The 14519-nt window shown below is 36.3% G+C and overlaps 1 protein-coding gene across 3 annotated transcripts in view; it reads left to right on the top strand.

Moving 5' to 3' along the window:
• Window positions 1–14519, top strand: part of ANKS1B (ankyrin repeat and sterile alpha motif domain containing 1B) — a 399263-nt gene that overhangs the window by 69432 nt on the left and 315312 nt on the right. For all 3 annotated transcript variants that reach the window (XM_079304860.1, XM_079304861.1, XM_079304862.1), the window contains 2 exons: window positions 6158–6268; window positions 9133–9308. In XM_079304860.1, coding sequence (XP_079160986.1) covers window positions 6158–6268; window positions 9133–9308 — 287 coding nt within the window. The remainder of the gene's footprint in view (window positions 1–6157; window positions 6269–9132; window positions 9309–14519) is intronic.

Genomic DNA, 14519 nt, shown 5'->3' with positions numbered 1-14519 from the left:
TCTTTTTCATTAGCAAGACATTAATTGAATAAAGATTCATTGAATCTTTTTCCATCAATGTTTGAGCTGTGAACTGAAGTTGGAAACATTAGGAGTGGCAGGATTCAGTACTAGCACTACTGACAATACAGTTGACCTACCCTTCTCTAAAAAGACAGCTGAGTATACTCTTCACTAAAGTGGGGGGTGTTTATCCTATTGCAGCTAAAAAATCAGTCAAACACTGGAATTTCTGGAATCCTGAACGTAATATAATTGAGTTTGACTTCATAATAAATTCCATGCAAAGAAAGGGCAGTTACTAAGAGAGGTGTAGTGGCTTCCAAATACATTCTCATTAAAGCTGCTGTATTCAGATGGTTGTCTAGAGCTTACATGGCTCTTTCATGTAGACTTACAGGAAATAGAAATGAAATTAATTATCTTCGACAATTACTGGCCAGATATTTTAAGTTCCTTGCTAATTTTGTGCTGTATGCAGACATAGTGGCATTAATTTGTTCTTTCACCTTGTTGCCAGGATATGCTAAGATTTTATTACCAAGCATTCTCATTAATTTTTACTGGTCCCCCCATGCACTGTTCTGAGTGTCACTTTACAGTTTAGAGTATTAACATAGCTTAGCATTTGTCCCTGCCACAAAACATTAGCTTTCAAAAGATAAAACAAAAGCTGAAAGATGCATATGAACAGGCTGGCAGAAATGGACAAGGAAATAATGGGACTGGTATTACTGGTTGGCCTGTTACGCAGAGGTATAAGAGAGTTGAAAGATATGTTTAGAAAAAAAAAATGAGTTGGCTTTGGGGATATTTGAAGGAGATAAAAATAATTTCTGTGTTTAGAAGCAGTTAATGGAGGTAGTAGCAGTACTAAATTCCATGAGTTGGTACTAAATCCAACAGGGCTGGTAGCCACCTGTGAATAAGTGCCCTCCCAGAATGTAAGAATTGTGGATAGAAATTGTTCTCTCTCTTTTAAAGAATATTCAGAAAACTACTTTTTACAGTAGATTGTACCCACAGATTGTTGGTTTAAAGAAATAAGACCTTTTGCCCATGAGCAGCTATTGGCATTCTTGTGATCCTTGTTTACATCTTTTCTTAGTATCCTGAGAAAAGAACAGTGGAAGTTTCTGCAAAAATATTTTTTTGTGTTTGCAAAGTCTGCCATCTTTTTTGAGATGTTGGCACATTATCTGATAGAAGGAAAATAAATTAGAAGATCATTTTGAAGAGCAGCATAAAAAAGGCTGAGTAAGCTATACAACACCTAAATGTTTTTTCAGTGCTTGTTAATTACAGTTGGAATTAATAACAATGACAGTTCAGGTTTTAATTCTGTGTCTTTTGTATATGTCACATCATTTTCTCTGTCTTCATTAGATAGTAGCACTGAACTCACTTAAAAATACTTACTAGGGTTTAGATTTTTAACTTACTAAGGAAGAAATAGCTTTATATGCACTATATACTGGAGGAGGGGAGAATTAGGATACTATGCCCAGCAAGGCCAGGCTACTGGATGCATTTCGTGGATGCAGTGAAACAACAGCACCCAGTGCTGAAGCAGTTAACAGTACTGGCACTTTGGGCTGTTATAATTAGGCATTGGAGATAAAAGGGATGTTGCCAAGGCTAGTAAGCCTAAAATTAAACCAACCAGCTGTGTTTTAGTTTTTGCACATGTGAACGTGACACAGGTGCGAGCTCTACCATCTTTCAGCTCTTTCTCCACAGCCCTCTACGCTCTCTATTACAATCTTGCTCTTCTACTATTTCTGGAAGCATAATGCTTGTTATTATGAAACAAAGGAGATAGTAGATAAACAGATGAAAAAATGGCATGAGCCCCAGTAAATGCTGCTGCATAGACAGGATGGGGGAGATGCAGTGGAAAACTGTCTCCTCTCTTCTGGTGAAGCTGCTTAGGAACCTAACATTGTTTGTACCTGGTACCAAATTATTCATAAATGGAAAATGCATAAACAGCTGCAGAACCTTTCTATTCATTCAATTGTTCTCTGCTTAAATAGCTTTGGTGTAATTAGCATTAGATTTTTTTTTTGTTTTAATGTATTCTCACTCTCCTGCTCTTTCTGTGGACAAGTAGATCTTCCATTCCCTTGAGTGCAGGAGGCCAGCCTCACGGGAAGGATGGAATAGGTTTTCAGTCAAGGATTTAATTACAGCTGCGTGGGATGAAAATAATTGAGATCTCAATTCCCCTTCATTGCTTTGGGTTTGGGATTTTTTTTGTTGCTGTTGTTTTTGTTGATTTTGGGTGGGGGGGGGGTTCTGTTGCTTTGGGGTTTTTTTGGTTTACTTTGTTTTGTTTTTATGGGGACTTCCCAGCTTCTTCTGTAGGCTCTTGTGCAAAGGCTGTAGAGCATTAACTGCATTCGTGAATTAATCTAACTAGTGGTGAAACTGAAAGTTTAGCTGCACCCTTACCTATCTCACAATCATCGGAGTACTATAGTGCTTGTTTCTGTTACCTACCCTGAACACATGCACAAAAACATCTATTGACTTCAGCTTAGTCTGGGATCCAGTTAAACTTGAATAATTTAGAAATTGTCCTCTGAAATTTAGGAGACTGAAGTGAATCAGCCTCCATCCCAGCTGCTCTGCCCTCTTAGCACACCTGGCAGTGGCAGTTACCAGTCAGTTTCCTGCTACTGCAGCTGCTGTAAAGAGGAGGAGAATTAGGTCATGAAGCCTCAGATGGGCTTCTTCCCATGGGAGCTGTTTTGGGAGGAGCTTTTTGAGAGCTCCTGGGCTAGGGCAGGACTCAGTGGAACTGCAGAATCGTCAGATGGGTTCTGGAAGAATCTTAGGGAAAGGGTTTTCTGAAGATTGCTGCCCTTCAGGAAGACGTGGAGTGAAGGAGGTATAAGCACCCTCCTGCAGGGATATTGGTTATGGAGGGGATTGGTTTCTGTAGAAGTTTTTATTTCTCTGATCTAGTTACTTGGAGAGTCTTCTGATTAAAAAGGTGGGTGTTCATGATTTTATTCTGATCAAATTTGGCCTTTTTGGTTTATTTTAGAGTTTTAGAGAGCCTTTTGGTCTCCTTAGGTAAATATTGTTCTAGGAAGAACTCCAGAAGAATCTACCCCATGGCATGGCTGAAATAGGGTATAAAAACAAAAGAAAGGAGCTTATACTTAATTTAAAGGAAAACAACGATTAAAATAAATTGGATTTTTTTATTTTCCATTAAAGTTTCTGAGGTGAATGTAACCATTACTCTAAAAGCCAAGGTTTGTAAACAACACAAAAGTCTTAACCCTACCACCTCACTGAGAAATTAAGATCTGAGGAGCTGAAGTTAAAGTGAGTTCTGCTTTTATACTCCTTGGAAGTTCAAGAGCAGCTCTAGCTGAGCTGGGCCATGCTCTCTTCATGCTGTGTTTCTCTGCTTCTATGTTTAGTCTTTCCCATCTGTTTGGCTTTGGCCTAATTGGTATTACAGAAACTAAGAAAGCTGGAGTTCCAGCTGTTCAAACTTCCCAGAGCTCTTTCCCTTCTTTGGTTATATTCTCTGCTGTTCTTATTTCCACTGCTGTGTGACCACTTTTATGGTATTACTTTTTGTGCACAGAACCCAATTTAGGTTGAGAGGGCTTTGACAAAATCTGGTAACTACAGAAAAGAATCCTCTAAGACAAAGTTTTTTTGAACTCTTTAGTATTAAGAGCTGTAGTATTCCCCAATTTACACAGAGCTGTAAAGTCCATTCTGGGTAAGGTGAAGTAGTACTTACTTTTACAGAAGTAAAATAGTCCATTCTTCCCATTATGGATATGACAGGTTGTGTCCTAAACAACTTTTACCCTCCCTTATAGTAGGACTGATGGGTTTTCCTCTACAGTTGTGTGAAACCACAGATGGGGACATGGCTCTGGTCATGAAGTGGTGTAAGTCACTGAGCTTAGCTTTGTTCTGAATTATCTTTTTGCTTTGGGAAAAATGATCCACCCTGAACAGTCTCAAGCACCAAGCAGTGAGTAAGTTTGGGCAGGTTTTGAAGATGGATTCCTGGCCAGCTGCAGGTGAATAGAATGCAGCTGGTGCATTTGACTGGCTTTTCTTTGGCTCTTGATATAGATCACCTGTTTTGTGTCTCTATCTCTGACAGTATTGTGGGTAAGTATACATTTATATAGACTATAAGCCTCTTTAAACTGAGGCTCTGTCTTTGTGTTGTATGTATTTGGTGGAATTTTCAATAGTATAAAACCAAATTAGGAGTAGAAGTCCCACAGAAACCCAAGTTTCGAGTTTCAAAGTTTCCTTTTAGTCTCAGTGTTGGCATGCTGCTAGCCTATTGTAAAGCTTTTGTCCTATACCTTATGTGAGCCAGTCTTAAAGGTTTTCTAGAAGGAACTCTGCATTTCTAAAACATTTAAATTTTATGTTGAGCTTGGAATTTCCTTCTCAGAACCTTCCCCCAGCAGCTAAGTGCATTGGTCTGGAAGTGGGGACTGACAAAGAACAAAAATAGAGAATTATTTTAAAACCACAGTCTTCTATGATTATGTGACAACAAGCTTAGAGTTTTTCACAATATCTCCTTCATTTCCGCTCCTAATTATAGCTTTAGTAATTTAATAATTGCAACATTCACCTGATAAAATTACATTTCCTTTTGGACAGTTGCATAATTACCATGAAAACATTTTTCAGACATGGATTCCTTTTTTCTTTTAGTTTTCTTTGGGTCTGGCTTCCTTTTTATCTCTTCTCCATCTTGCACATTAACTTGACAAATACTATTGCAGACAGAGCTGGAAAACATTCCAGAGCATTTTGTCATGATGCTAGTTTTCTCATGGTCTCTAACAGCTCTTCTCTGCTCCCCACACACGCATAAACACAAAATAAAGTATCAGTTTTCTTGTGAAGAAATTTATGACAGATTATGTCAGGGACCATTGCCAGCCATCAAACTTAGTATATGACACTTTCAAATATTACATTATTTTTTTTTAAATACCCCAGCAATCTACAAAGCATTTTGATTCTGCATGCTGTTCTATGCCATTCCCAATTTCAATTTCTCAGATGTCTGTTTCATCATAGATTGTATTTGGGTTTTGGGATTTATTTAATCATGAGTAACAGCAAGCTAAACAAGTGCATTGTAGACTGTAGAAATTAAATCATGGAGATTTCACTTCCCAGAAACTCCTTAGTCCTTCAGTGTGGTATTGATGAAAGATGTTATTGTACTTTGCTGCTGTGTGTGTGGCAACATATGCTATTGTGGCCATTATTGGTATCAGAATGAAATTATTTAAACAATTTTGTAAACTCAAGAAAATGCAGATGCAATAACTGCCAAAATTGAGAACCAGTTACTCTGCTGGGAGAAGAAGTTCCACTATTGCATAAGTTAACTTCCAGTTTATTATTGCACTGCAATTCATTAAGGTTTTGATCTTCTGTTGAGGTAGGTTGCATAGAAAAGCACATGAAAGTACTGTAGATATTTATAAGAAGATAACAGTGATGAAATTGAAGTTTAACACATTCATTATTTCATGTTTTCCTGTTTTATAAGTATTGTTGTGGATATGGGGCAAGGGAAGTTTTAAGCAGGAAAACCAGAAATTTTGGCAAACCGCTTTTTTGACTGCTATTTTAAAGTACATTTTCAGAATCGCTTTTTTTTTTTTTTTTTTTTTTTAATTTTTTCTCATGTACTAGAACTGTGCTGCAAGCAGAGTATTTGGCTTCCTTAGCAATATCAGTGTTTGTATGTATTGTGGACATACTGAATACTTTGACAAAAAATTCTCCACAAACTTAGAATAAAAGTCTCTTTTAACTGTTATAATGTAATAGAACAATTATATTGATATTTCAAGGAGACAAGAAAAACACAGGGATAGTCTCAATTCATTACCCTTACAATGAGATTTCTGTAGCAGTTTCCACAGATTAGAGGACTGGCTATTATAGTGTTTTGCAGTACATTCAACAAATGATTGCCTTGCAACAGTGTTTATGAATAATTATGGAGTTGTAATATTAAAAAATTGAAAAGGTGTTAATGAAAAATGAAGTAGCAAATATAATTTTTGATTGAAATGAACCTCCTTATTTCAGTCTTTTTTTTTAAAAGTGTGTTTGTATCTTTAACTTGCAGAATATATGGAAACAGGAAATGCAAGTATTTCAGAGGAACGCCCGCTGGAGTGTGCAGAACATCAGTCTTGCGTTTTGTCCCCTGAAGTTCCTTCATCTCCAAAGGCTAAAAGTAAATACGTGTACTCTGGAATGCAAAAACTGTACTGAATTTCTCTTAATATTAACATTATACCAACTTACAAAGTGGGAAAGCAATTAAGAAAGTTAGTGATATCAAGTATCTTTTTTCCTACCATGAATAGCCTATCTTGACTATATACACTATAATCTATGTCATATAGAAAAGCAAGGAACTGCATTTTTAGGAAGGACAAGTCACTAATGGATTACAATACACTGCACTGTTTGATCTTAAATAATTTAAATTAATCTGACTGTATCAATTTTATAATCGAGCAAAACAAAAATGCTAAATATATTGAAATACTCTGCAGGTATTGTTTGCATTCAGGTTAAAAATTGAATTTACTTCATCTTTCCCTATGAGTTCATCTACCGATTGTTTTACATTTGGAAGCCTCTCTCAGAGGTCACAAATGTACTGCTCTTCCATTCATCTTCTAACACAGTTTTTATATACTGTGGCAGCCACCTGTGTGCAGATGCTTTCATTTTATGTTCTGATTCACCATTTCCACATCACAGCCACTAAAACAGGACATTTCCCGAGTGTGGTATCTTTAATGAAAAGCATCCTCCTGTAGAAACAAACCTGACTTCTGCCTTCAGTAATCATCCAGATTGAATGTGATTAACTGCTGGCAAATAACTAAGCCTGTCCTTAGTTTTGTGTGAGTTGTGGTGTTTTTTGCTTGGTAGTGGTTTTTTGTGTTGTTTGATTTTTTTTGTTGTTGGTTTTCTTTTTTGTTTTGTTTTTTAACATGTTATTTTTTTCTTTAACACGTTCACTGGGAGAGTTTTCATTCATGAGAGAATGAAGCTTCCTGATGCATGTCAGATTATGATCTTCATGGTGATAGTGAACAAATGCTGTAGTTCCAATAATGTTTCCCATTGGGGTACTTAACACATATGTGGTGTGTGAAGATAAATAGTTCCTTTGAGATTAGCAGGATTGTGAAGCCAACTACTGTATGCAATAGAAATGTCTATCCTGAAATTAAGTAGCAAATATTTTTAAAACATGTTTTACTTCTTAACAATAAGGTTATGATCTCACATTCCTTATTTTCTCTTACAAGTTATAAATGATGTAAAGCATGCTAGCTTGCTTTTGCTTGTCTATTGTGTAATCTCATACTAAAGAAAAGAAATCGTACTTGATCGTGCTTCCCACCCATCTCATCTGTCTGCCATTCACTAACAATATAATTTCAGATAATTTAAACCAACTTTGGAAGAGGAATAGCAGTATCAGTTACCTTTCTGTGACTTTCATGAAAATAGGAAACTGGATAGAGGTGAAAGACCCTAATTAGTACCTGCCCTGAAATAAATAGGCAAAATCTGTCTTTTATGTATTCTGGCAGGAATCAACCAGTCAGCTAGTGCACTCTCACCCAGGTCAGTCCAGTTTTGTCACACAGAACTCATTCTTGCCCACTAAGAAATACTGCAGGCCATGTATGGGAGAATGGGACTGGGGACATGGACATAGTTCTGTAGCAAACAGTAGTTTTGTTTCTTTATAGCACACTGTATCATGATTTTAGAATAGTTTTTAATATTTAGGTATTTTGCTTCCAATTTTTATTTATAGTATTAATCTGGAATAATTTCAATTTTCTAATTAAAAAGCAGAGTATAAATAAACTTGATTATATATTTTCCTTAATTTAGAAGTGTCATGTAAAGCTACCATTGACTAAGAGTACCAAGAGTTTTGAATGTGAAAGTTGTTAGATTTATAAAACAATTAAAAGCTTCTTAATTTAAAAACTTCTGTTCTTGTCTCTGAAAATTTTGGTAATGACTGGCCATGGTTATACTTTAAATATACTTTTGAGATTTGTGTTTACTTAGCATAGCAAACAGTAGCTATGGAAAAAATTAAACAGAACTCTAGACCAAGCAGATACAGTTTTATCAGTGGATTCTTTAGTTATGTGAGTGTACTTAAGTCTGTTTTATGTATGCTGAGCTTAATATGCTCACTATATTTTTCCTTTGCAGCATTATATTTCCAGAGATGGAGTAGCATGGAAGCATCTGCATTTTATCAAGTCTAAGCACGGCAGTTTCCACCAATATGACTTTTGTAAACCTAGTTAAGAAAAGGGGTTTCTTACTTTGTTCTGGAAACTCTTGGCTATTTCATTTTTCATTGCTATTACTAAAGGTAGCTGTGTAACATACATAGCACATAATCAGAACCCCATGTGATTGGTCATAATGAGCAGCTTTTCAGCCTATGGAGGCCTTTCAGAATGCACTAAATGTGGGCTTCTGGTAGACTGCTGTAGGGAGGCATGTTTTATACATGTAGGGTTTGCCCATTATATTCTTCCACCATTCCATTTAGTCCTGAGAGAGTCATCAAGAAGTATTCATAATGCATAGCTGCTCTGATGGGGTAGATATGCATTCTTAGTCACAGTTTAAGGAGCTAATGTGGTGTAATTGCAGCAGCAAACATGAACCCGATGCAGGGTATGGGATATTGATTCTGTATGTTTGTAGAAACTTTCCTGGATTAATTTCACTTTCTTGGATAGTTATTTCTATAAATTTTCAGGGTTAGAAAACAGAGAAAGGGTAAGTATATATTCATCCTGATTAAATACAAGTTGTAGGACAATGCAGAAGTATGTAGATTGCCTCTAGCAAATTCCCAGCCTGGAACAATGTGTCATTATTTTTGAGCAGAGAATGGTGCATGGAGATCATTGTTTAGAAGATAAGGTATGGAAAATAACAGATACTCAATAAAGTTTAAAGAATATGCATTTCCTTTTTAGGCATAAATTACCCCGGTATTCTAATTACTGACTAATGGTGTGTCTGTTTTTAAAGGTGAAGCTGTGACTGGAGAATTATCAAAGCTCTTAGATGAAATCAAATTGTGCCAAGAAAAGGAATACTCTTTTGAAGATCTGTCTCATACTCTATCAGACCATTATCTGGAAAATTTTAGTAAAGTATCAGAGGAAGATCTTATGACCAGTGGAAGCCAAACCAAGCTTAATGTAGTAAGTAAGATGGCATACAAGGACAATATATTCAGTTACATCTGACTGATTTATGGCACATTCAAGAAAGAAATAACAGAAGTGAGAATAGTAAAAGGTTAACATTATAATTAAAAAAAATATAACATGTGCTTCTTACAGATTTAGAATATAATGTTCATTTCTCAAAGGTATTGCTTACCACTTATCAGAATGGCTTTTTATGTCATCACTAATATATTCAGGTTATTTGTTTTGAGCGTGGCAAGAAGAAGTGTTTTTTGTGAAATCAGTGGAGATCAGTATGTTCAATACTATACTAAATACTGAATGTTAACAGAATCTGATCAGATATGCCCCTAAAAGAGCCAGCTGAAATTCCTCAGTTATTTTTCTTATACATGTTTTTACTGAATCTCTAATACAGAAAATCGTGCTTGTGCTGCTTCAGTGATTTCCAACTACAGATGAAGATGACTTCATTGCTACTAATGTTATGAATAAAGTACTCTAGAATACATTTTTTCTTTACTGTAACAAGGCGCTTTTTTTTTAATATATATAATTGAATTCTCTTCCTCAGTAGGTTTCCTGCTTTCAGCTGGTTGAGACTCAAACTTAAGCCATGACACTAAATAAATGTGATTGCCCAGGGAATAAAGCAGAGAACAAAGGAAAACAGCTAAGTTCTAAATTTCAGTTAACATTTTTCATAAGTTAAGAAAAATGATGCTCACTTATGTGAGGAAAACCATGGCAAGTTAAGGACTTCCATGTTTGGGAGGATTTATTACAACATATATAGAAAAAATGAGATTTACAAAGATTCATAGTTGCCCTGAAATGCAGTAGATACTTTTGTAAAGCCTTTCTAGTTGTTTGAATGTTTAGATACATAACTCATATTGAACTCAGTTTGAACAAGATACTGATCCCATTTAAGCATTTTTAGACACTTGTCTAGTGTCTCTCTGAATTTAGGTGCTAACTGCTATTTAAATCTTCTCAGCTGCTATTTTGCAGAAAATGTATTCCATATAAATCTGCTCAGGCCTAAATGAAATACAGTGTGAATAGAAATTATTCAGACACTAAATCTGTAATTTCTGTGACAGAGAAATATAAAGGTAAATAAGGCAATATATTTTTTGATCTTTCGTATATTTTATTTTGAACTAGATGTGGAAACAAATCTTCAAAATTGGATATTGTTTGAAGCATTTTATGGTGCTTTCCTTCTGGGGCATCCAGCTTTTCTTTTAGAAAAAATTGCAGTCAGAATGATGGTTGTGCATTCCCAAGAGGAAGTTAGGATGGAGGGCAGAACATGTTTCCCCTGCAGTAAACCCAGTTATACAGATCTGTATGGAGAGGACTCTTTGCTGTGATGTGAGATTTTCTGTTTGTTATAAAGCATTAATTTCATTTTAAAATTAATTTTAATGTGTTTTAGGGTTATTCAGTCTGTTCACTTGCTACCTGGGTGCCTTGCTTAAGAAAGTAGAAGTTGCTTCCATTTTGACACAATGTCTTTTGATTTTGGGCAAGTGCTGCCTTCCCTTTGTGTTTAGGCTCCGATATGAAAACTCATGTGCTCTGTTGGGGGCCATGAAAGAGTAATTGGGAAGAAGCACTAAAATAAAGAGATGTTTAGCTCTGAAAATGATTGCAAAGGTGAATGCTGCCAAACTGCTCTGGGGGCAGGACTAGCAAGAGTAGTCAAGGAAGATGTGTGACAGTGCAGTGATGAGTGAAGAAACTTAAATGAATATTTATGTTTAAGAACATGAAGATACAGAGAGAAGTGAAGATGTATATTGATGTGGAGAGTCAGAAATAGATTCTTTGTATATGTGTTAAAAAAGAGAGATTCTTGCAGCTTTTTCTGACTTAAATTTTCTCCACCATGGGAAGCTTCTGTAATCTCAGTAGGTTAAGTGAGTTTGTATCTGTTGTCTGCACTTGTTCAACTGGCATTTGTTTCTGCTGTACATGCCAAGACCCTTAGGAAGTATGGGCAGCACAGGAGTCTGTGGAGTCTGTCTGGAGCACAGATTCTTTCTGCCTGCTGGACTGAACGTTGCCTTTCTCTGTTACCAGCTCCAACAGAGGGCTGGAACCACCTATGGTGTGCTTTCATGAAGGAGCAGTTCCTTCAGGTGCAATCAGCAGCTATTTCCTATGTTTCATTGCTGGCTGTGCTGCCATCAGCTCTGAAAAGATTTAGAAGTTAGCTCCCTGTTGATAATGTGTTAGGTGGTGCCATTTCCTGAACAAATGTTGATTACAGAGACAATGACTGTTGAAGGCTCTTCAACTTCTTGTAGTTTAGCAGTTTGAAAAGTTTCCATATCCCAAGTCATGCCACTTTGTGACCCTTTGGGAGATTCTGCAAAGGCACTGACTGCTTGGAGACATCTGCATTTTTTGCATCATTCTACTGTTCAGAGAAATAGGAGGCCAAGACTGGGGAGTTTCTGATTTGGATAGTAACTTGTGGATAATAAATATAGGAAGGTGGAGCAAGGAGCATCAGGAGCCACCTCCTGAGGGATAGCATTGGTTTGGGAAAGAGAAGGCATCAGGAAGTAAGTGTATTTCAAAGCATTTTTTTAACAACTACCTCTTTTCAAGAGGGCCAAAACAGCTGTGGTACTGCTCTGGCTAAATGCAGTTATGGTTGATTTCAGACTGCAGAAAGGAGTGTCTGTCTGTCCCGAATTCACAGCCTGGAATTCTGTCCTCTATTGTTTGAAACAGTGGGGCTCACAGTTTTTGTTTAGTGTAAGGTTATTGTGGATGCCTGCTTTTTAATGCAATACCATGACAGTAAAGGCCTCATCTGGAAAAGTAGTGTTCAGTTCTGTCGATAGCGTAGGGATGAATTTCAACATTGGTTTTATAGTCTCCAATAAAGTACTGATCATCAGACTGTGATCCCTTCTAGTATTGTTTCTGCATTGTACAGTCACTGGAAAAATACTGGTGCAATCTGGAGAGCAGGACAGTGGATACCTTTTTCACATGCACATTCTCTTCCTTTTCTGGTCTTAGGCATCTTGCATTGTTTGTTGCTCAGTGATACAGCACTTGTAGAATTCTGTGCTTTATTTGAAAGAAACAGATTGGAAGTCTTTTAGGTCAAGGACAGGATTGAACCCATTCTTCCATTTGCTGTGTTATTAGACAAGTAGTCATTCAGCAACATAACAAGTTGTTCTGGAATATTTGTAGTAAGGCACTACTTCTTTTCATCAAATTTTGCTTTGAAAACAATACATGTTTTTAATACTTTATATGTTTCTATTTGCCAGGTATGAGATTTGTGACAAGGTATTAAAACCTGAGAGATTATGCACTTACAGTATTTTCAAGTCAAATAGGAAGCAGAGTTTGCACAGCTCTGAGGTTAGGTGAAAAATAACAAAAAGAAAAAAAATAAAGAGAAAAGAAACTGGTTTAGTCTTCTGAGTTCCAAATTACTAGTCAGCTTTGACTCGTAAATTTCATTGGGATGTGGAGAAGCTGACTGGAAGATTGATGGTCAGGATCTTGAGGACTGGAAAGAATAACATCTGGGAGAGGGGAGAGTATAATGGAGCAATAAGTAGAAGTAAGGACAGTAACAGTAAACCCATAGTGTAGATGTGAATAGGAACAGATCTGGAGATGAGTGAAAATGTCCCCACAGGATGCTTCCCTTCCAAAAGTTGAAAGGGGAACTATGACATAAGAGCAGATTGTCTTAGTTTCCTGAATGGGAGGGAATGATTAATGAAGAGGGAGAAAAGACTGAATATTAAATAGCAGAAAATCAAATGAGAGTAAGTTAATGTGATCCTTCAATTTGAAGAGTACATTATAAAGGGTAAACTAAAGGAAGTCAAAGCTGCACTGGAAATGTCATAATTTAAAGGTTTTCTTTTGTTACTTTGGCTGTGTTTGGTGTGCTGTCAAGCAAAATATTAATGCCATGTTTCCTTACCAGTCATTGAAACATGTACATTACAACATACCATGCAACATTGTCTCCACAAAATTAATGGCCAGACCACAGTTTTGCAATTCTGCTTCAGAGAGAGCTCCAAAAGGCATTCATATAGCTATGCATCATTTTAGTTGGAATTCCTATTATTTCTCAATGACTTGTGTGCTGGGTGGGATTGACAGTCCATTCACAGATTTTTGCTTCCAGTTCCTGTCTTTGTTTTTCCTAGTTTGTTCATTGTGACTTGCGTGTACTCTTTAGTTGACCTTTGTATGCAAAGGCATGGAAAGCCCTGACTGGTGCTGCACAGGCAAGCTGAGGAAGCTTTATAATTGTGTATTTCTCTGTGCTGGCATATTACAGTTTTTCTATATTCCCTAAATAAAAATATTTTTAGAAAACCTAGGATTTGATTGTTCAGTGAGTCTGAAAAGCAGCTGTCTTCAGAACATATTCCAGAAAACATGAGGTGGAAAAAGGCACAGCAAAGTCCTTGATTTTATCACAGTTCAGTTAACTAAGGTTTTCAATCTGAGTTAAGCACGATTGCTAGCAAAATCAGCTTTTGACAGTAAATAATAGTTTCAGGGGGACATTGTTTATTTTTTTCCTTTTCTCTTTTTTATTTTTAATTTTTTTTTAAAGTATAATTAAAAAAAAATATTTATTTTCCAATAGATGGCAGTCTGGTTCAGTAATTTTAAGAACAAAAGCAACCATCTTATATAAGGGATTTCCAATTTTTTTCATTGCTGGGTTAAAACTTTGCGTTTTAACACATTTGATAGTCTAAACTGCTTCAAGATGAACACCTTTAGCTCCTTCAGGAAAAAACTTATGGAACATAATGACACATTTAAACTAAGAACTAAAACATCAGGATTAAATTTAGAAATGTATCATGGCAAGGAGGTTACACACCAAGTGTGTATTCAAACAATCCGTGTGAATTGACCAGCAAGCAAGAAAATTTAAATAGGTGTAACATGCAAAGCATAAAAACCAAGTGTGTCAGGAAAATGAACAGAAGACTGTCAAAGTGTGTATTGTGGGAATCTTGAGCTCTGGTAAGAAAATTGCTTTAGATTCCTCTGTCCATGGCATTCTAAGATCATTACCAGTGTCATGTCTGGTGTGAAATTCCTGTGTATGTATTCCTTTGAGGACAAATAATTCTTATGTGTTCTTAAACCCAGAAATGCAACACCTTTGTTGCAATGTATTTGCACATTGCGTTTGTTAAA

This window comes from Erithacus rubecula (assembly GCF_903797595.1).
Source record: "Erithacus rubecula genome assembly, chromosome: 4".
NCBI lineage: Eukaryota > Metazoa > Chordata > Aves > Passeriformes > Muscicapidae > Erithacus > Erithacus rubecula.
The sequence above is the reverse complement of the archived record's forward strand: the minus strand, read 5'-3'. Positions and strand labels throughout refer to the sequence as shown.